The 24,167-nt window shown below is 30.0% G+C and overlaps 1 protein-coding gene across 1 annotated transcript in view; it reads left to right on the top strand.

Moving 5' to 3' along the window:
- Con (Connectin) overlaps nt 1-24,167 on the top strand; it is a 100,425-nt gene that overhangs the window by 3,572 nt on the left and 72,686 nt on the right. Inside the window, exon 2 of the mRNA XM_065505353.1 lies at nt 13,896-14,112. Within this exon, the coding sequence (XP_065361425.1) occupies nt 13,896-14,112 (217 nt within the window). The remainder of the gene's footprint in view (nt 1-13,895; nt 14,113-24,167) is intronic.

Here is a 24,167-nt window from a genome sequence, read left to right as displayed (position 1 = left end):
TATATAAAACTTATTTGGAGCGCAATTTGTGGAGATATATTTATAAATTAAACATTTATAACCGATAAAGTCCAATTTCAGAAGGACATTTGTATGGGGGCTAGGTGAAATAATGGACCGATTTCAGCCATTTTCAATAGGCTTGGTCCTTGGGCAGAAGAAATAATATTTACCAAATTTTATCGAAATATCATCATAATTGAGACCTGTACTCTACGCACAAGGTTTACATGGACAGCCAGCCAGCCAACCAGACGGACGGACATCGTTTAATCGACTCAGAAAGTGATTCTAAGTCGATCGGTATTCTTTAAGGTGGGTGTTAGACAAATATTTTTGGGCGTTACAAACATCTTCACAAACGCATTATACCCTCCCCACTATGGTGGTGTAGGGCATAATGACTGTATGACACCAGTCAAGCTTGATCTGTGTATAATCAACAACCTTTTATAATGAACAATTTCATTTGTGAGTATAATAATTCTCTAAATATTTTAAAATTTCATTCTTAATGGTGATATAGGGATGTTTAATTTTTAAAAGGCAGCAATCAAACTTGTGATTTTCGTATATCCTGAAAAATGTTTAATGTTTAATGTTCATTCTTTATTTCAGCAATTTTCTTTCTGTTCTAGAAACAACTCAAATAAAATGACGAAGAGTTTAGTATTTTTAGAAAGCAAGTTCATTTGTACAATGAAAATAATTCATTCCTATTACAATTTTTAAAGACGTTCGGTCAATAAGTCAGTGACTTTTTGAATTTCATGGCTCTTAAGTAAAATGGAAACAGTGCTCCTGTAAACATCTGTCAGTTGACTCCACAAGCCATTGATAGCAGACTACCATGTGACTTGAGAAGAAATTGGAAAAAAGTGAATTTCGTCTACTCATCAAGCATCACTGAAATAAAGGATTAACTTTCTAAATACCATAGAAACTCTGCACCATAGTAAAAAAAGTGGTTTACTGAATTTCTTTGTGGTCGTACAAGTTCGAAAGATGCCCAACGTTCTGGACACTCACTTGAGGTCTCTACGCCCGAAATATTTGTACGAAATCATTCACAGATTGTGGAAGCCGTTGGCATCCCACATGCTTCAGTGGTTTCAATGTTGAAAGATCACCTGGGCGACAAGCTTTTCCATGCTTTTCGCACGATGGCTATTGTATTTGTGCACAATCGGGTGCACAAAAAGGTGCAGTTTCCAATGCAAAAATCCATGATTTAGGTCCTTCTTCCGCTCTATTTCAAAGATTTAGCCTTGAGTGACTTTTTCTTATTTCCAAACCAGATGAAATGTCACGGCGGAAATAGATTTGACTTCAATGATGACATAATCTCATTGTGATGACGTCGTCAAATATTATTGTAGTTTTTGGAAGTGATAACAAAATTAGAGAAATGTTAAATAAAATGCATAAAAATAAATTATCCAAAAACCTCGTATATCGTATAATACGATTTAGTTATTTCTACAAAAATAACTAAATTGAGGAATAAAGGAGAAAGAATTAAAAATTAAAATTGGCATTCGTCTTCTCTAAAAAATTTATACTAACTTGTAAACTTGAAGGACTTAGTAAATGGATTTTTGTGACGTTTGACCTTCAATATTCCGATTATGAGGCCATTTAGCACTTTATTTAGAATACAAGGATTGAGAAGATCTATTTAAGTTTTTAAGGAATGTCGGATGGTTTAAGTACCGAAATCAAGGAAAGATTTAAAGATTTTTATATCAAATCTTACCTAAATGGCACTGACAATATTTTATAACATTAATTTTATGGTTACCACACAGAGAAAACAGATTCGTGATAGCAACCGAATTTGTTGCCAACCAAATGCGTCGGTTGCATACATTGAATTTTTCATTTCTATCAACAGAAAGTTAGTTGATAAGGAAGAATTTCAGTTGAAGCAACCAAACTTTTGTTACACTTTCTAAAATTTTTTAGCCACAATTGTAAAATTCGGTCACTATGGTAGAACCATTCGATTAGCAACAAATTCGATTGCTATCACGAATCTGTTTTCTCTTTGCACTTTCTTCTCATTTCAAACTTAAACTATTTAAACAAAATGTCCACTACAAATTTCTTAACATTCCGAACACCAGATACTTCCCAACACTTGCCATTTGTCCACTAAACACTCTACTGTGCGACAGCAAGACGACATTGTCTTGAGTGACAGAAAATATAATAAGAAAGCAGCAACAAAAAATAGTAAAAGATGACACAGTTACAACCAAAGCTTAAATTGCAAAAAAATAAACATCAAGAGAAAAACTTAAAGAAAATAATATACAGACACAGTTACACCAGCACCAACAGCCAGCAACATGACACAACTTTCAAAAGAAGAAACCTACACTGACAATACACAGATAAGCATAAATCCTTGTTAGATATTGTTCCAATATGTGTGTATATACTATGTGCGAATATACACATGTAGGATGTATTTTAGCAATATCTGTCTGTCGGTCTGTCTGCATGTCGGTATTATGTGTGGGTCTGTCTATCTATCTGACTGTAAAAATCATTTATACATACGAACATAATGTACAGCTTAAGTAAAAGACGCGGGCAAAAAATAAAAATAAACTAAAAGAAAAAGAAAAGTAAAATAAAGTGTGAAAAAATCGAAAGTACATTCATATGGCACAGAAAACAAAATAAGAAACAAACTCTTATAAATTGTAGGAGGGAACCCTATAAAGCTTAATATCTCTTTTCAAGTATTTTTTTTTTCTCGATGGATATTTTTTTTTTTGCCATATTTGCAAAAGTGGTCGCATATCCTGTCATACGCAGTCATACTGGCGTTTGTTATAGACATACGGACAGTCAAGATTTTAACTTGTATATTGTATATGTGTGTTGTTTATGCGTGTGTATTTATGTTTTCATCCTTACTTATGTTGGAAAATTTAGATATGAGACTTACACTACCGCTACCATTACAAAACTTCATTCAAGTGTTAGGGATTTCTGTTTCTTTTTTTTTTGTTCATCTTATTTTTCTGTTATCTTTTTGTTTTGGTGTTTTTTTTTAATTTTTTGCTCATCTTTTGGTTAGAAATATTGTCATCATTCTTAGAGTTCTAGTCGTGAGATAGGGCTGCGTTAGATGATACCAGCAAACATAATGAAAATGTACTTTTTGGATTGTGATAGATATGATTTAAGAAGGAAAATTGTAAAAATATACTTTTTAGGCTTTTGGGATACTAAAAGTTGTTCCTAGTGCAAAATACATAGGAATTACATATGTGTGGAAAAACACACAAGAGGGTAAACAACGTTACTTTTTAGTAAATTAATGCATTTTCTGTGCTTAATTGATGCAGCAGGAAATGTCATGAAATTTCATGAACATCGCTTATTAAATTTTGTTAAAATGTACAAAAAATATTAATTTGTGTGGTTTTTAAGAAGGAAAATTGTAAAAATATACTTTTTAGGCTTTTGGGATATTAAAAGTTGTTCCTAGTGCCAAATACATAGGAATTACATATGTGTGGAAAACCACACAAGAGGGTAAACAACGTTACTTTTTAGTAAATTAATACATTTTCTGTACTAAATTGATGCGGCAGGAAATGTCGAGAAATTTTATCATTCTAGTGCAAAACACATTGAAATTTATGTGTGGAAAACCACACAAGAGGGTAGTCAAAGTTTCTTTTTAGTTAATTTGTGCATTTTCTGTGCTAAATTGATGCGACAGGATATCAAGAAATTTCATGAATATCGATTTCTCATTAGGGTTAAATTGCAAATTTTTATTTCAATTAAATTCCGATATTAAAGTAATACTTAGGTCTCTTTTAAATAAAGTATTAGAACACAAATTGGTTTCTATTGCCGATAAAACATTCATGATCCACATTTTTTTTCAAATACACTTTGAGTACATAAATTAAGGCAACATATTGGTACGGTACCTCAAAAAAGTACCAAAAATTTCTTGCCTAACCTGCTATTTTTCCTAAGCACACTTTGTTTTTTCGTTATTTATTCCTATTGTATGTTAGTTGTCGTATGGTTGCGAGTTTTCCTTTTCTGTTTGCGTGACAAGCTTACTGAGGCGTTTGAGTGTTGATGGTAGTAGGCGTTTTGTTGTGTATTTTTGTTGTTGTTTATTTGTTGCTACTACTTCTACTAATGCTGCTGTTGTTGTTCTTCAATTCAAGTGTTGAAAGTTTATACAAAATAAATATATGGCTGAACATCGTTTATCTTTTTGTTCACATTACTTTTTTTGTCTGAATTGTTTAAAAAGTGTGAGTGGAGTTTGGCAAAACAAAAGAACAAAAATCTTACAAATTATTTTGTAACTCTTGAAGCATATTTTTACCCTACACTTGAATGAAAATGTTTTGATGAATTTAAAGGATTATATTTAGGAAATGGTACAAATTTATTTCAAGTGCTGTACGTAGGTGTTATTGAAATGTTGAATAAATATTTGAAATAAGTCTTTAAATATAATAAAATAAAGTTTTTGAATCATACGACTGCTCATATCTGTAGATTAAACATAGGTTTTGGCATTAACAATCCCAAATAAAAACCAAGTAAAAAAGTATAGTCTGTCAAGTCCGTCATCGAATATATGAGCAAATTGTGAAGAGATCGCTAAAAAATTTGTAGCATGATGATATCTAGAAATGAGCCTTACAAAGGTACTATGTGTAATTATGGACTGATCATGATAAAATTAGGTGACTTGACTTCCGAATAATAATGGACCGATTATCTTGGACTAAACAACGCGACCTGTACTTGGCGCTCAAGGTTTACATGCACAACCAGCCAGCCATACGGACAGACGACTAGATATCCATAAATGATTCTGAGGCTATCGAATTTGCAACATTTCTTTATTTTTTCTTATTTTCGATATTACTTGTTCTTGTGCTCAAATTTAGGATTGAGAATGCAATAAGGAATTCTTTATTTTAACTCATAGAGTTCAAACATAATAAATTATGTGACATGTACTGAAATAAGTTCCACTCTCATTGGTTTGGTCATACAACATTTATCTTGAATAACATATTAAAATCCCTATTTTTGGTTACACATTTGACCAGTAATTAGAATAAATGATTGTAGTTTGTGTAAAAAGCCAATTAATGTTCGTCTCTTGATGTTGTGGTTGGCTCTCATTGGTCTAGAGAAACCACAATCTAATTTTATGGATAAATATCTGAACATTTGAATGTTGCCTTGGTGCATATAATGTTCTTGTAAGTATTTTCAGATAAAAAGACAGTGAATAAAATATTTGTTCATGAAATAAAAATTACGATAAATATTTTAAAGGTTTGGATAGAGAAAGAGTTTAATTTTAGGTTTTACCATGACATTTTCAGGTAACATAATGATATCGTACCAAAAGAACTGGACATCTTTTGAACTCAATAACGAATCATGAAAATATCGATTATTCTGTTCCAAAATGAAGCGTATCCCAGAGAGAGCATTGCAATATGTGGCCGAGTATTATCGTTTTTCGGCCAATGCTGTCTTTCGGTGCGGGTTCCCTGTTATGGTCTGGTCAGATTTCAGCAGCTCTGCTCACACCAAATACAGATAATTATCTTAGCGCCATGGATAGATATTTGGCTTTGGCTTCGATTCAACAGGTTAGCTGGGTTTCATGTACTAATTCTTCAATTTTTTCATCGCAAGTAATAATTCGATGCAAAAATTATTTTACATTTCAGACATACAAAATCGTCTTTCAAGGTCTCTCATCTTTAATGCGTATGGTACCCAACTCCCCTGCTTTTGTATGAATAGTGCTGCTTCCAAACGTTTTGAAATTGCTAATTGAGTAGCTCTCAATTATTTTGAAAACTCTTGTGGAGTTTGAAAACAATCTTCATGAAGTAATGCCACCATTTCTTGGTCTTCAATCTTTGTTTACTGGGCTGGGCTATCTTTGTCTTCCGTGTTAAAATCACCACTCTGAACCTCACAAACCATCTGTCACGCATTGAAATCGATTAAACGCATTCACCATAAGCTTTGATGAGCAGGCGGTGTGCTTTAACGGCTTATTTTGTCAAATTAACCCTTTAATGCATATTGTTGCCAATTGTCTTGATAGTAATTCAGATTCTAATTCCGAAAAATCAAATGGAGTACGAATAGTTTCAACTAAATAAATTCTAAATCAAACTAAAGCTAAAAGAAATATAATAAATAAAAATCAACTAAATACTTGATACTTTATAGAAAAATTAAAGTAAAAATCATTCATTTAAGGGTTAAAGAAGTAGAGCAAAATTTCCCGTATATCACGATTCTTTGATACAAAATACGATATTTTCTAAGCAAAAAAAACTTTGTTGCTTACACAGTAATGTTCAATAACTAAGTGAGAATAAATGACAGATATGTATCATTCAAAATGACATATAAGTTATTAAAATCTAAAACCGCTTTCAAAAAATACACCATTTCCAATTGTATTTCAGAAATTTCTAATAATGTTTCAGAATATTCTAATTCAGTTTTTCAGAAACTTTCAATTATATTTCAGAATTTCTGAATACAAATAGAAATTTCTGAAAAACAATTGGAAAATACTGAAATACAACTAGAAATTTCTGAAATACAAATGAAAACCTCTATAATATATTTGGAATAATCCAAAATTCAATTAGAAAGTTCTGAAATATAAAAGAAAATTGCTGCAATTAAATTGGAAATTTCGGAAATACAATTAGAAACTTCTGAAATACAATTGGAAATGATGTAGAATTTATATTTTCAAAATAAGAAACATAAGTCTTTTTAATCTTTAAACTATTAACTATTTAAGATATTAAACGAGCATTTTTTATGATTAAAAAATAAGTATACAATTCGTAAAATTTGTCTGCTCAAATCTGGAATTATTGATCCAAATTACAAATTCTGGCAAAACTGGTTCAAACCGCATTACGGGTTGATGCATTCAAAATACACTCCAATACAAAATCATGTATTTGAGACATAGATGGGGGTAGTGCACTAATTTTGCAGTTTGCACTAATACTTAGTGATAGTGCAAAATTAGTGCAATCAGTTTGTTCATATTTAGTGCTGAGTTGAAAATTAGCAGCCTCACTAAACATTAGTGATAGTGAGTTAAAAAATTTTGCACTCAAAATTAAATTAGTTGATTTAATTTTGAGTGCAATCATCAGTTTATTGCAACTTTTTTGTATGCAATAATTTGAGTGCAACTTAAAATTGTGCACTAAATTTTTAAGTTCAAAATGGTTTAAGTTTATTTCTGTACACTAATTTAAAACTTAAGACTAATATTTCATTAAAAAGAACAAAAAATATTTAAAGTTTTTATTTTTCGAATTTGGATTCAAGAATTTCATGACTACTCATTTTTGAAAATTTAGTGATAGTATGTTTAAAGCAGCCTTTTTTTGATTGCAGGTTAAAATTTTGCACTAATAAATTGTAGTGCAGATTTTTGCACTAAATCTTCGTTTAGTGATAGTTAAAAAATTATCACTATCACTAATTTTTTTTAGTGCTAGTTAAGAAATAGTGCAAACTAAATTGTTTGCAATTTTAGTGAGTGATAGTGCAATGCTGATTTCAATCAGCATTTAGTGCACTACCCCCAACTATGATTTGAGATGACTAAGATTTGTTTTTACTAGATTTTGCACAAATCATTAAAGACTTCGATATGTCTCTGTAAAAATTTTAAAAAAACTTCGAAGCTTTATATCAAGCTTTGTATCATGTGGTAATGTAAGGGAATAAACGAACGATTGTAAGCGGGAACAAAAACTCTCATAAGCCAGCTTCCAAGTGGTGAATGAGTTACTCATCATGTCTTCTAGGAAGGGAGGGGGTATGTATGGCATTACTTGAACAATAATTTGTCTGATAATAAAATTTAATAGCACTACAATTACATTTAAATATATTACAGGAAACAACAGCGATATAAAATATATGTAAATTTATTATAAAAAGAAAAATAAATTTTTCCAAATCTTAACAAATAATGTTACAAGTCTACAAATATTACCGTTTTAAATACTTTATTTATCACAGAAAGGCAGTGGCTATAAAATATTAATGGATGGAGGGGCACGTGGGAGACGGCTCAGCCGTATAAAACACTTTAAGGCGCATTTTTCTTTTGTTTCTGGCGTCAAAAGAAGTATTTTTTTTGGCTTTATGCGTAAATTTATTTATTTTTTCTACTTCGGTACTTATTTTTCAATTCTGTTCCTTGTCATTTAATATGCTGATAAGTGCAAAAAAAAAACTGAATAAAAAAAATCCAAACCAGGCAAAAATGAAAACAGAATTTTAACATAATGGCTAGAATTTTGTGAGGCATTTTTTTTGTTGATTATTTCACATAATGCGTATTCATGTGTGTTGAAGCCGGAATATGATTTCAAAAAATAGAAACAACAAAAATTTGTTTTGTTTACATTTATGTTGCCTTTTATTTGGCAATTCTATTTTTGTTGTTGCTCATTTTGTTGTTTTTGCGAGAAAAAAGGTATTGTTTTTTGTTTTGTGTGTATGTATGTAAGAGAACGTGTTTGTATTTTTAAAGGATATTGTTTTCTATTGACTTTAATAACGATGATGATGCTGTCGATGCTGATGATTGGAGCTGGAGCATGAAGAGCAGCACCACCATGATGATGACAATGATTGTTATCTGTTTTTAATATTTTTCCTGTTTAGTAACAACATCACATAGTTTGGAAATTTTATTGTGCGGAAGTAACCGTATTAGTGTTTGTTTTTATTATTATTATTTTATTTTTTTTAACATTTTCTCCCCTCTGTTGTTGGATTTTTCTTGATGTTTTGTTTCAATCATTTTGTTCTTTTTCATATTTTCTTATACTTTTGATTAAATTAAATGTGCTTAACGTTAAGGAAAATATTAATATGCCAAAAAAGTTATTGTTTTTGCTTTCTTGTGATTGACTGAATATATGGGAATATGAATCTATCTACTATTCATGTGTAATAGTCAAGCATATGGAAAATTTAATTGGTGTAAAAACATAGATAATGTGTTTTATTTAAATTTATACGCATTTTTAGGGAACATATTGTGTGATTTTGGTGTTGTTTTTAAGTGCTGTTATGATCAAAGTACGAGTATACAAATTGTGTTTCTTGAGATTTTATAAGGACACATAAAATTATTCTTTATATCATTCTACATAGTTGAAAGGAGTTTTAGGAATGAGTGATTTAAATTACATGCTTTCAGAACAAAATATTAATATCAGTTCAGTATTTAAAACTTAAGCAGTTTAACTTTCGCGAAGATTCTTAAGAACAGGAAAACCAAAACTATACGATTTACTCTTGAGACTACATTTGGGACTTTTTTGATTATATTTGGCTTTTTTGAAACAAATATAAGGCATTGAATGCCACATCAGATGATCTATATTGATTTGAGTGCTTGACAATTCAGAATTTGCAAGACAGATGAAGTTTGTGGACGAGGGGTGGAAGAGGTAGAGTGTATGTTACACTGGTTTAGGTTAGTTCAAAAGAGAATGAGAAAAATGTCTGCCTTTCAATTTCTTCATTGTAAAAGGGGACTTAGTAAAGATTTTGTATGACAGAGAACACAATATTTCTTTCATCTCGTTATGACGTACAGTAGATTCGCATAATAATTATTGTCAGCGGCATTCATCAGGCCCCATTAATTTTTTCTTCTCGGTATATTCAAATTCTATATTTTTCTTGATGGAAAATCTCCATATTATAATCTTTTTAGTTTTTAAGTACAAAAAACATAAAATTATTTAATTTTACTAAAATATAAATCTTCAAGTCCCACGGTTTACACCAAAAAACATTGCCACCTTTAAAAAATTTTAACGTTTTTTAATGCATTGCATGATGGCGGTTTTGCGTGATCAATATTGGAAGCGTGGTGGGCCCGGATAATACTGATAATGACTTTGCCATTTTATTTCGCTTCAAAAAATAGTAAAGTAGGAAAATGTTTAAGGTAAAAAATGATATTTGGGGAGCATGTTCAGATTGCATTGATATGTTCACTAGAGTTGTTATTAAAAGTATCTACAACTTTATTAAATATTTTTAGTGAAAAATTAGGAGTCCCTGGAAGTTATTTTATATTTATTCAATAAAGGGACACGAACAAAATTTTAACAAAATTTGTTTAGTGGATTCTTAGCTATATTATTGCCGTATATAGTTAAGCGCTATCACTAAGTCTGAATTAGCTGTTAGCCAGATACTTTTTTTAAGTTCCCACTGATTATCAGAATTTTTGGAAGCCTTTAAAAAAAATTGGTCACAAAAATCTCCATACTCTACCCTTTGGTAGTAGAGTCGAACCTATACTGTCATGACCGTGTGTTTTTCCAAAAGTCTTCATTTGTTGCACAGTGTTATTTGACCTAACCCTCATAAAAATGTCCTACCGATGGAGTTTATCGCCCATAAATGCTTGATTTACTTAAATATCCACTTAAATAAGTTTTATATACAAATAAAGCCCACCTAAATATTTGTATCTCCCATGTAAGGCCCACTTCCGGAAATTTCTTTTACAGGCTTAAAACTCTCGTAAATATTGGTATACAGGACATATTCGACTATATAAATAAATCCCGCTACATACAAGGCCGTCTTCCGACAATCACTTTAACTAGGATAAATCTCATAAAAAAATTTGTTATCTAAATAACACTATACAACAAAATCAAATTTTTTCCAAAATTACAATAAATTTTGATAAAGTAGACAAAAAATAGATACGTGTATCAGCGTTTTGAAAGTTTACATCGGCATTTCATTTGAGGGGGGTTAAGGTTTCCCATCTCAGGCACATTCTTATTGTTAATAGGCCTTCTTTTAAAAAAGTGCAAAAACCACCATTAAAACAAGGATTTAAGGGGTTAAAATGTTCTGCAAAAAAATTGTACGTGGAATTTTACTATAAGTCCCTGAATACAGCAAAACGGAAGATTCAACAAGAATGTCAGAAAAAATACATAACAAAAGAGAGCCTAGGGTTAATTTCGCATTTATTAATTATTAATTTTTTTGGTGTTGTACAGTGTAATATTTAACAGAAAGAAGTTTCATTTAGAATGAAATAAAGCTACTTAATACCACGGAGATAGGTACATAATTGGTCATAGCTCACATACAAGACCCACTTCCGAAAATAAAACAAGAAAATAAATTATTGGAATTTTTACGGTACCGTGGAATAGCTCCCAAATGAAATAACTGCCAATGAAATAACTTCCAATGAAATAATTCCCATCAAAATTGAAATAATTCCCAAACTTGAAAAATGAAATAACTCCCAAAGGGTAAAATGAAATTATTCCCAATAATTTTAAAAATATTAGTCCCAAAAAAGCGAAATAACTTCCAATGAAATAAATCCCGAAGAAATTTATTTATGTAATCTAAAAAAGGAAACTACAAACGTAAAATTATTCTTCGCTTACCAAACATTTTTTGCATTGCGGGCCTATAGCGTAGTGCAAAGTTTTACTCCTCTGGGAAGTGTCAAAAACTGGCTTCACTCAAAAAATTAGTTTTGCATTGCTAAGGTTTTCTCCTTCGGGGTGTATCAAAATATGGCTTCGCTCAGAAAAGATTTCTTTCATTGCAGAAAGGTTTTTATAATATTTCAGAAAGCCGATTTTCATTTCGCACCATATTAAGAAATCGTTGCAACCTGACAAAGGCCGACGATGTAAAAAGAATCTTTTCTGAGCGAATCCGGTTTTTGATACACCCCAGAGGAGAAAGCCCGGCCGAAGGCCGTCAATGCCAAAAACTTTTCTGAGCGAAGCCAGTTTTTTATACACCCCAGAGGAGAAAACCTTTGCGCCCGGCCGAAGGTCGCCAATGCAAAAAACTTTTCTGAGTGAAGCCAGTTTTTGATATTTATGGGTTCTGCTTTTGCAAATGAAAATGAAATAACTCCCAATACAGTGAAATAACTCCTAATTCCCAAAATAAAATGAAATAAAACCCAACAAAAATTTCATTGGGAGTTGTTTCATTGGGAGTTATTGCATTATGAAATAAATCCAAACAAAAAATTATGAAATAACTCCCCATGCGTTAGGAGTTGTTTCATAATGAAATAAGTCCTAAGTTGTATGAAAAAGTTGTTGGGTGTTATTTCATTTTTTCGTGGGGAGTTATTTCACGGTACCAATTTTTACTCATTAACTCAGTTGTTGTTATTGTAGCAGCAGTGTTTGCTGAGTTGACAGCCCTTGGCCGAGTGAAATCGGGTCATTCCGGTGCGTAAAACCGGCTGTCGTGGGAATTAACTCAGTATAGGGTATCGGTCGGACTTAACCGACTATAATTTCTTACTTGTTTTTTATTACTGTGCAATTAATTAAATATTAGAAAAAAATTATTTTACTTGAATAAATTTCTTTCTTAATTTATTTAAAGAAATTTTCCCACTAACTAATTAAAAATGCATGCTTTGCTATAATTAGTCCTCAGCTAAATTGCAGAATAAAGAAAAATGCCTATAATACACATTATTATGCATATTAAAAAATAATTAGAAATTAATTAAGAATTTCACAAGACAATGCCAAACCTTTGACTTGGGTTTTTTGTGTTTAATAAAGCATAATAATAAAATTAGCAATAAAAAGTTTTGCAAATTAGAGGAGAGCTTAATTAACTATAAAATGAAACTAAAAAGAAAATATTTATTGAAAAGGTGTTAAAATAATGTGACATAGTGTCGTTAAATATAAAGGACATTTCATATAATTATAGAGCTTATAAGTAGCAAATATATACATAAATAATAGGTATGTATGAATTGCATATTGTCAATAAACATGTAAATTTATTTAAATGAGTGTAAGGGTATTCCCTAAACTGGATATGAAAATCGAATATGTATTTTGTAAGTAACTGTCAGAAATCTTAAAATAATTTGATAATAGGAATCCGTACTGAAAACTCTCAAATATATATATATTGATTCCTATGGTTCCAAATTTAACAAAGGGCCGTAACGAAATTCTTCCATTGGGAAGAATAATAAGAACCATTAGCCATATCTCAGACCAAGTTTTTCTTGTATCGTATTTAGGATTTTGTATTTTCTGTTAAACCAGGAATTTTTTATGTTCAGGAGTTTCTGCTAACCCTAAAAAAACTGACCACACATTAACATTTGTTTAAGTAAAAAGAGACTGAAAAAGGTGTAACAAAAATTTTATTTTACTCAAACATACATATGCATACACATACCAATTTATGGGAGTTTTAAGCAGGTGTGTTAATTTTTATACACATGTGTATTTGTAGATATTAACACACATATCGTCACCTAAAATGTAAAGGAGTCTATCAACACCTTATTTTTTAAATTTAGCAAGAGAGATGAGAAACGTAATAAAATTTATAGTGTTTTCGTTACAAATATGATTTTGTTTCTTGAATAAAGTCGTTATTTTTAAAAGTAGAAATCTAAGGATTTGTGAAGACATGTGTCTTGATGCGCTATACTAATATCCATTTTGAATTTTTTGGTTGTTACGCCCTTTTGCATTTCAGGTGACGATATAAACATATTTCCTACTGTACTACTGTTGTTCTCAATTTTGTTTTTTTATGTCTTGTTTTGTAAGGTAATAAAATCTATAAAATTTAATTATATATTTACATGATTTTAAGCAATTTACATAAATTTCTGCATACATTATTACACTCATTAATTAATAATGAGAAGAAAAAATAACAAAAAAATGAATACAAATTTATATATACAATTTTGGTGTTTATCCAACTGTAATTGTGTTTATTTTCTTTCTGTTTTTTTCCAGCGTATTTCGGAGCGTGCTTTGGATGGCTTGAATAATTTAAAAACTTTAAATTTACGCAACAATCTATTGAAAAAAATCGATAATGGCCTGTTACGTGGAACTCCGGCCCTACTATCGCTCAACGTGCAAATGAATAAATTGGAAACATTGACATTTTATACCTTTCAACCAATTATGGATAATTTGGTCAACAGTAGTAGTGAACTATTGGTAAATGGTAAGTTGTGTTACAAAAATAAAAATCATGTTGTTATCCTTTTGCATAACTATTTTTTTTTTCAATTAGTAGCTCTGTACTCTCTATAAATATATGTAGATGTATAAGTGTAGTGATCCATTTGGTACAAGTATATTTGTCCTTGTGCATAATAAATAACAGAATGTGTCAATTGCTATTTAAATATTCTGTTATAATTAGTAAAACTGGAAAAAAATAAACTATATTATCATTGAACAAAATGTCAATATATTTTTAAATAACTATACAATTTATTCTTTAGCAATTGTATGAAAGAAGAGGACATGGCTTGTTAAAAATTTAAAAAAAAAAAAATATTGTATTTCAACTATGCATTTCGTTTTAAATAAACTGTGATTGAAAAGTTACAGTTGGTACTGAAATGTTAAAAATTATTTGAAAATTTTAATATTTGTAAAATTGTATAGGATTTTTAACCTGGATTTCCAAAATGTTAATGCCATTCAATAGAAATAATACTGAAGCTAAGGTGGCCAATAACTTAGATACAAATATTGGTAATTGTGGGCGTGGCATGCTGTCAAAAACAAATATTTTATGTTATGTTATATTATAAAAAATGTGAGTTTTCTAAATTTAATCAGAAGTAAATTACGCTTATCGATAATTGGCTTCATTATACCCTACACCACCATAATGGGGATGGCAGATGTTTGTAACGCACAAATATATTGGTCTTATACCCACCTTAAAGTATACCGATGGACATAGAATCACTTTCTGAGTTGATTAGACGATGCCCGTCAGTCCGTCCGTCTGGCTGGCTGTCCATGTAAACCTTGTGCGCAGAGTTCAGGTCGCAATTTTGAAGATATTTCGGTCAAATACGGTACGTATAATTTTTTCGGTCCAAGGACCACGCCTATTGAAACTGGCTGAAATCGGTCCATTATTTCACCTAGCCCCCATACAAATGTCCTCTCGAAATTGTACTTTATCGGCCATAAATGTTTAATTTATGTATGTATCTACACAAATTTCGCTCCAAATAAGTTTCATATATACTGAATTCATGTCACCAAATTTTGATACGATCGGTCCATAATCAGTCATAGCTCCCATATAGACCCGCTTCCAAAAATCACTTTAACGTGCATAAATCTCTTAAAAATGTTGGTGTATACACAAAATTCAACCTAAATAACTTTCATATAGACATAAATCATACGACCTAATTTCAAGGTGATCGGTCAATAATTGGTCATAGCCCCCATTAAGGCCCACTTCCGAAATCACTCAAAAATATAAATTATTGAAATTTTAAAAGAAAAAGGGCTTGACCGACCATACTTCCTTACTTGTTTTTTTAAGTTGGTAGGATAATAGTCTTTAAGAAGCTGTATGATCAGTAACTGTACCGTTTAACAGCTGTGTTACAAAATATTTTCTCTGGTACTATATTTTAGTCAAAAGGCTTTCTTCCGAAAATCATTCACGAAAATAAATTGTTATAATTTCAAAAGAAAACTGGTTTAGTGGTTCCACGGAGCCAGGTCAATATCTCAGTTAGAATCAAAAATATGTCACTTTAAAATTCCGTCCTTCAAAAATATTACACCTTCACATAATCAACTTCTTTTATACATTTTCTTAATATTTTATTCAACAACAAGTCAATGGTTCTAACATTTTAAACTAAAATATGAATAATTTAAATATTTTTGAAGGACAGAGTTTAAAGTGGCATATTTCTGAATCTAATTGAGATATTGACCTGGTTTCGTGTAAGAATAAAATTTAACTTATCTAAAAAAAAAATTAGTTCGGAATAAATGCAGATCAAATTGATCCTAATATTTGCAATCCTATTAAAATTTTGATACAAAATTTTAGTTTTAGAAACTCAATAAATATGTAATAAAATCTTTATTTATTAACGAAACTCAATGAAATTTTCAACGTTTTTTTAAATTTGTCATTCTAAATAACAAAGTGAAAAAACTTGTCAAATCAAATCCCGCAATACCTAAAAATTGGAGCGAAAATCCCAAAAATGGTATTTTTTTCAAATTTGCCCATAGGTCTACATTTCCTCCGGGGCTGGGAAAACACTTTGGAGATAAATAAAAAACACATCAAGGTTTCCAAAGCTGCTATCCGTTTTCTGATTCCAGCTTTCGGATTTTTGAATATGTTTAGATGTTGGAGCGACATATTCGGAACATTGGACATGTTTTTTATACCAAAATGTTCTCCGTAAAGATATCTTACGGAAAAACATGAATTTGTTATATGTTCTTAAAAACAGCAAAAAACAATATTTTTTTTAATTTTTATATTGAAAATAGTTTGTTTTTGGATTCGTAACTGATATTGCTCTGAAATCTTTTGTATGTTATTGTAATTTAGTTGGCTCACATTCGAGTCTATTCGATCCAAAAGTACGATCAATATTTTTCAAGTCAAATAAAAGAGATAAATAGCACACGCAAGCATGTTTTTTTCAAGACCTAGCCAATCGCTTTAAAGAAATAAAACAATAAATCTTATTTAAAATTATTACATGTCGAAGTTACCCTATTTTGTGCTACCAAAACGCCGTCGCTGGAGCAGTTGTAGGTTCATTTTTAATAACTTTAACTCGAAAACTCCTTGTCTATGACCACGTAAAATTTTATCTCGATCGGCCTAGCTGTTTAGAAATGACCGATTTATTTCCAAAAAATTTGATTCTGCGCCACTGCACGTTGTCATGATGGAATATTATGGTTTCATGTCTAGGCTGTTTTCGGCCAATGCTCGCTTCAAATGAATCAGTTGCATTCGGTACATGTTCTATCAGTTGCAGTTCATAATAGATAGAATCCTTTTGCTCCCACCAAATAGGTAGCATTACCATGACGCCATGGAGATTTGTCTCTGGTATCGATTCGGCTGATTGGTCGGGCTTCATATGCGATCTCTTACGCTTCGGGTTATTGTAATATATACATTTTTTATCGCAAGAAATGCTTCGGTGCAAAAATGATTTTCTTTATAGCGTTAAAGCTTATTTTCGCACATGCGAAATCGTCTTCCAAGGTCTTTCGGCTTCAATTCATATGGTACCCAATTTTCGCAAACATTTTGAAATTTTTGCCTGAGTAGCTATGAATGATTTCGCAAGCTCCTGTTGAGTTTTACAACAATCTTCATGGAGTAATGCCTCCAATTCTGGTTCTTCAAACTTTTTTGGCTGGCCTGGGCGATGTTTGTCTTCCGTGTCAAAATCACTACTTCTGAACTGCACAGACCATCTCCCAATGGAACACATTCATCATAAGCTTCTTCGAGCAATCGGTGTGTGTTGTTGTTTACACTATACTATTCAATAACAAAGTGAGAATAATGGTATGAGTTTTTAAAATGGTTAAAACACATTTTTGGTGTTATTTCTGGTCTTCCCATATAATAAACATAATAAAAATTTGCTTCTAGTCCTCTTATTTTAGTCTTTTATCCCACTGTTCTTATGGTACTCGGAATATAGATGTAAATATTTTTATTTTTTATCTCTGGCAACTGGTGTTGTCTATCTAATAGTGACTTGCATTCTTAATGAACATATACAAACATTTATCTTTGTTGTTGTTGTTTTGTTACTCTTGTCCAGCTAAAGTTGATGCTAAAAACTTACAAAGCATACATACATACCTATACACACATCCAACTCAGTAAGCTTTCACAGGAAGTGAGGAATTATTTTGTCTGTAATGTTGCTGCTTTGCTGTTTACAATTTTATAGTATGTACAACAAGTAAAATGTTTTGTCATTAAAAATAATTTAGATAGTCATAGTTCAACTGTACATTTCCGGTGTTTTCTTTACACTGTTTTTTTTTATTTTTTTTTTTTTCAAAGTTATGGAAATTAGCACTTGTATAAGTAAATATATTTTAATATGTAGAATGCTAAATATGCTTAAATGATGATGAAACAAGTACTTTAGAATTATTTCATAAATAAAATTACATATACATTTTATGATGTTTAGTAAAAAGGACTTATATAAATAAAGGGTCTTCCTTCGCACTTTGACAGTTGTTACCAACCATACTGCTGAAGCTACTTCAATCGAATTGGCTGTCATTTATGGATACAATTGCTTTATAAAAATGAGTGTTCTGTTCGGGCAAAATTCTGCACTCTTCGCTCACTTTAAGGTGAGGCCCATTTCTGGATGAATGGGTATATCAAGGAACAAATTTGTCGAATTTGGGACAATACCAATTCATTCACATGACAATACCAATTCACTGGCAGCGTTCATCGGTTCAAATTCAGCCTGATTTAGGCTCCAAAGTAAAAGAATATTTGGAAGCACTTAATGAAATACCCTTTTTTATATGTCTCTTTTTTGATTCTACATTTAATTGGTTTTCAAAACAAATCATGCTTAATTATTGAACAACACCCTTAAAAATAAACCAATGTCAAATAATATGAAATTTCTAATATTTTTCATGTCACTGTTCTATTGAATATTATTACTATTTATGCATACAAAAAAGCCTTTAATGGTGTCATGTTTATTAAAATAATTACAAGCCATTATAATTGTTGACTGTAAATTTATTGTATACATCAGTTAGTCTGTATTGTGGGTTAGTATGAACTCGAAAAAATATAGTTTATTATATATTTTTTGTCTTTAATTGTTTTACTTACTTATTTATAATGAAAATTATCAAAAAAAAAAAGAAGAATGGAAATAGAATAGCTGAAAAGGAAGAAAAGAAAAACTAAATATGTTTGGATATAAAACGGAAGTATAGTGTAAATGGTGAGGTAAATGGTCATTAAAATGAAACACATTAAAAATAGATAATCACCTGTGTAATTAGAGTCCCCATAGTGTAGAGTTATTATCTAAAGTACATGTGCTACATGGTTCTTGTATAATAAAATACTAAGAAGTGGAACTAAAGTACTAAAGGAAGCAGGACAATTAAATTGTAAAGGATTTAAAGAAAAATTTATATGAATTTAAAGGGATTTGAAAAATACAAAATTTAAAAAATTTATTACTAAGTAAAGTTGTATAGTAAAATTGACAAATCGCTTAATCACTTTCTGCCTTTGTAAAAAATATAGCCCATATTTCGTTCACAATCGGTCAACTTGCTCAGTTTTTGGCAGCCTGTAGTTCAACTTGTGTACCAACAATATAACTTCTATTTAAATTCATCTCAAGCTTATATCTTCCCCTACAATTTTGGCTTGTAGTTTTTTCAATCGAATTATAAGTATAGAAAATATATAGATATTTATAACATCTTATATTGAAATCATGGCCAATGCTTACACAGTACGTATACTTAATATTAGAAAAAAAAAATAAAAAAATAATAATCATACGTCCAGTGGAACTCTTACACTATGTATCAAAATGTTGGTATACAAGTGAAACCAAAATTTACCAAATTTTTTTTTAATTCAAAATCAAAAAAAAAATTTCACAATAGCATTTAAAAGATGACGTAATTTACAACACTTTAAAATATCCCAGCAAAAAATTGTGCTTCCTCGGAAGCAGGTTTGTAAGGCAGAGAGCACTTGTATAGTGCTACCACTTCGCATGAAAGATTACATGATTTTTATATGGGATTCCTCGCGTAGAGGCTCTGCATAAGGAATCCAAAATAAGCATATTTCACAGCTTTAAAATTAACCTGATTTCATCGAATTAAATATGTGCAAACAATTGTGCACATAGATTTGAGAGCTGCTGAGAAGCAATAAAATCTTACAGTGATTGCCTAACAAGAAGCGCTGATTTTTTCTAAGTACTTCAGCACCTATACGAATAGCTTAATGTATGCCTTCCAAAATTTTTGTAAGGCAATAATTTTAGGATGCAATTAATGTAGCAGTAGAAGATGCAGTAATCATATTTATTGCTTCCAAATCCGAAATATTTTTTGCTGGGATATCTAGTTGATAGCCGGTTAGCGGGAAAAATGGTTTTCGCGAGTGCCATTTACAGATATGTTCACGATGTATTGCAGTAATTGAGACATTTGTCTATTTAAATTGAAGAATTAACGATTTATAAATTTTTTGAAAAATTTTAGATTTTTTAAAATTTATAAAGATTTTTGGTAAAATTGCAAATTTTTGGAAAAATTTATGATTGTGTAATTTTTTTTTAAATTGCATTTTTTTAAAAAAATTCAGTTGTTTGTAAAATTGTAAATTGTGAATTTTTTTTAAAAAAATTTGAAGAATTTTTTAAAAATTGTAGATGACAAATTAGAACATTATCCTAAGAGCCTAACAAGAGTCTGTCGTATAGTGCTTTAAATGGCTTTCTGTACTCCAAGATTTCGGCCTGAAATACATTACTTTTATCTGGAAGATAAAGAACGAGATTTTGATCCTAAGTATATAAGAAAAGACTCCAGACAACGATATTCATTTTAGATACTGGTGTAGTATCCATTTATCATGTAACTGTCTCTCTAATACCCTAATAAAGGCACTAAAATCATTAACATCCGTATGATGCTTTATACAGGTTGGATCAAGAATGATGGCAGCAATATTAAGACTTTTGCGTATCCTACATTTTCTTTCTCAATTACCATTGAACCTTGAATTGTCATTAACATTATGTCTTTCTCGCTCAATACTATGAATAAAACAACAAATTTTGAGATAATGAACATATTTGGAATAAAAACACTCTGCTACAAAATAACACTTTTTGTCAGAACTTGAAAAGCGACCTAATGGTTTTCACCTAAACGGGTTTAGAGGACAAAGATTTTTTTCCGTAATTTTTCAAATAAAACAATAGTTATTTTAATTTTTGATTCATATGCGCTGGGGGACAAAATACTAAAAAAGTTGTTAATGAAAAGTTTAATAACATTTATAATTTTCATCAGTTTTGCTAAGAATTAAATTTTCTTTATAAATTTTTATAAGCTTTCATATCAGAAAAGCGACTAAAATCCAAAAAGTTGATATATTTTGTAACTTACAAATGTATCAAAAATTGCACGACATTTTAAAGAGTAATCAGTTTTCATTGTAAACCCGTTAAAAGACGACCAAAAACTGACTGAGCTACAGGTCGATAAATTACGAACATCACTGAAAACGGTTTCTGAGGGTCCTCCTTTTCTACTCTAAAAATGTTGCACTAAATTTTAAGTACAAAATGATTTAACTTTATTTTTGTGCACTAATTCAAAACTTAAGACTAATACTTCATTAAAATTGATAAAAAAGATTTAATATTTTTATTATTCGAATTTGGCTCCAATAATTTGATGACGTCTAATTTATGAATATTTGGTGAGAGTATGTTTAATGAAGCTGTTTCTTGCAATGTTAAAATTTTGCACTAATTGATTTTAGTGCAGGTTTCTGCCTTTCGTGATAATGAACAAATTATCACTATTTTGTTCTAGTGAAAAAATAACCATTATCACTAAAGCTGGTGAAAAATAGTGGAAACTATTTTTTTATAATTTTATTGAGTGATAGTGCTTATTTCAATCAACATTTAGTGCACTACCCCCAACTATACATCTCATATAGTCTATGTAGTGGCATAACTATAAATTTGGAGACTGTTTTGAAAATCCAAAGAAATTACTCGTTAAGCTAATAAAACTAAAATTACAAAAATTTTAAATATGTTTAAAATTACACGTATTTAAAATCGCGGTACTAGGCCTTATGTAAATTCAATTTGTAAAAAAAATAATCGACTTTGACAGACTGTACTTTAACCTAAGTACCATGTATGTTACTACAATTCCTGTCTTCCTCTATAATTTCCATCTGTTTTTTTTTAAATTCCACCAACAATTAAGAAAATACATATTAATACGATTTTATTTATCAAACATGTTCTCTGGTCCTACAATGCGTATGATTACTATTAATAACCTCTGGTTCACTGGACCTACAGTACGTATGCTTAATATTAGTTAACTTATAATAATTATACGACTAGTCAAACAGTTATAACCTTAAGTTATATTGAAAGTTTACATACAAACATTATTTTAACCGACAGTAAAACTACTTATAAGTTAACATGTAACCAGACTTCTTTTTAATGCAGGTTAGTGAATTTATTGATGATAAGGAAAAATAATATTATTTATAAATTTAAATTCACTTCTCTTTAAATTTAATAATAGTGACAATAAATTTTAGTAAATTTCGCAGAAAATCAAATTAAGGTAATTTTCTTATAAATGTAGTTTTTGCTCTTTTTTTTTATTAAACTAAAATATTGAAACTTGATATATCTTTTACTTAAATAAATTAGGAAATTAATATTTAACTTTTTTAATTATAAATTAGTAGATTATAATTAAGGCATTTTATAACTTCCTTATACTTCATTATTAGCAACACTACAAATATTTGCAATAAATTGTCAAATATCAAATATCTTTTTATTATTACAACATTTCAACTACTACGTATATGTATGTTGATTCTAAAATTTTAATTAAAAACCAAATTACAAGATATAAAATTTCAAACACATTCCAACCCTGACACACAACAACAGCCCATGTCTTCCATTTATTTTTAATACAACCAAAAAAAAAAAAAAAAAAAACAGAAAGGATTTTACTATTCCCGCAGCAATTTACGAGAAGCAAAAAAAAAATAAACACATACAATCTACAACCACAAAAAGCACAGAGCAAGATGAACAAAAATAAAAGAAGTAATTGACGTTTACATAGACAATAATCATAAACTGACATAATTGTTACATTCACTATTTTACCCAGGAGCTTTGCGGAACATAAAATGATTGATGATGATATGAGACATTGTATCCCTTTTGTCATGCCCTCACATCACATCACACATCACATCATGGTAGCCAGCAAAGACACGAACAACACAGTCACCCATCAGATGTAGTTCAGATGTTCAAGTGTTTGTAACAGTGTGTTGCTTGCTTCTGTAGCTTCTGTATTCATCTCCTTCAGCTTCCGTTACTGGCTTTATTGGTCACATAAAGACTACAAAACTATTTTATTGATAAATTGAAATGAATTGTTGTGACCATATATAATATAATATTGTACATGAGAGTGCAAGTATGTAGGAGTGTGAGAATCTGTCAAAGTGTTATGGTATGTGTTCAGTACATAGCTTTATATGTTTTTTTATTTTTGAATGTTTGTATGTACAAAGTGCCAGTGATTGTACTTGAACTATACAATGAAATGTGAAATGAAAGAGATGAAAATGAAAATAATGTATGAAAAAATCTACCAACAATATTTTGTGACATTTAAACACTAGTGTACTAGAGTACGACTACAGATGGTTAACATTGAATGTCTGCTGCCAATGGCTCTTAGCAACAAGTACCAATAAAAAATAAATTACTAATACTCACTCATACACACACTCATACTCTTATAAGTAAATACAAGTACATACACAAAAAAAAAAAACCAAATAAAAATATTTTTTAAGCTGAAAAATATTTTATTTTTGTTTTCAACTTTTTCTTGAAATTCTTTTATTTAATATACACAAATATATTTTTGACTGCATTTGATAAAGTGTTATAAATACAATTTATAAATATTTCATAGACTTATTCAACTTTAAACTGATGGTTTTGTTGTATTTTTTTTGTTAAAAGGCTTTTTATTAAGTTTTGAAATGAAAGCTAGCTGCATATTCAACTAATGTCTTGTTTAAAATCATATTTTCTAGTGAAAACTTACACCCAAAGAAATTCTACGGTTTCGATATAGTCGCAGCCATTTTTATCCGGTTGACTGTCGCAACCAGTTTAGGACGATAGGGAAATCTACGAAAAGGCATCGTTCCAAATTTATCAAAACTTTGTAAACTCTCTGTGGTTATACCAAATTTGGTTGGTTTTTTATCTTTGGTTGGCCTTTCATCTGGGTTCAAGATTAAAATTTTAAATAAAAATTATGTAAAATCAATTAATTTCAATTGTATCTACAATATATAACTTTTGTACTATAGTTTTATTAGATTTTTCTAAAAATATTATTTTTTGAACA

Source organism: Calliphora vicina, chromosome 3, assembly GCF_958450345.1.
Source record: "Calliphora vicina chromosome 3, idCalVici1.1, whole genome shotgun sequence".
In the NCBI taxonomy this organism is placed as follows: domain Eukaryota; kingdom Metazoa; phylum Arthropoda; class Insecta; order Diptera; family Calliphoridae; genus Calliphora; species Calliphora vicina.
The sequence above is the reverse complement of the archived record's forward strand: the minus strand, read 5'-3'. Positions and strand labels throughout refer to the sequence as shown.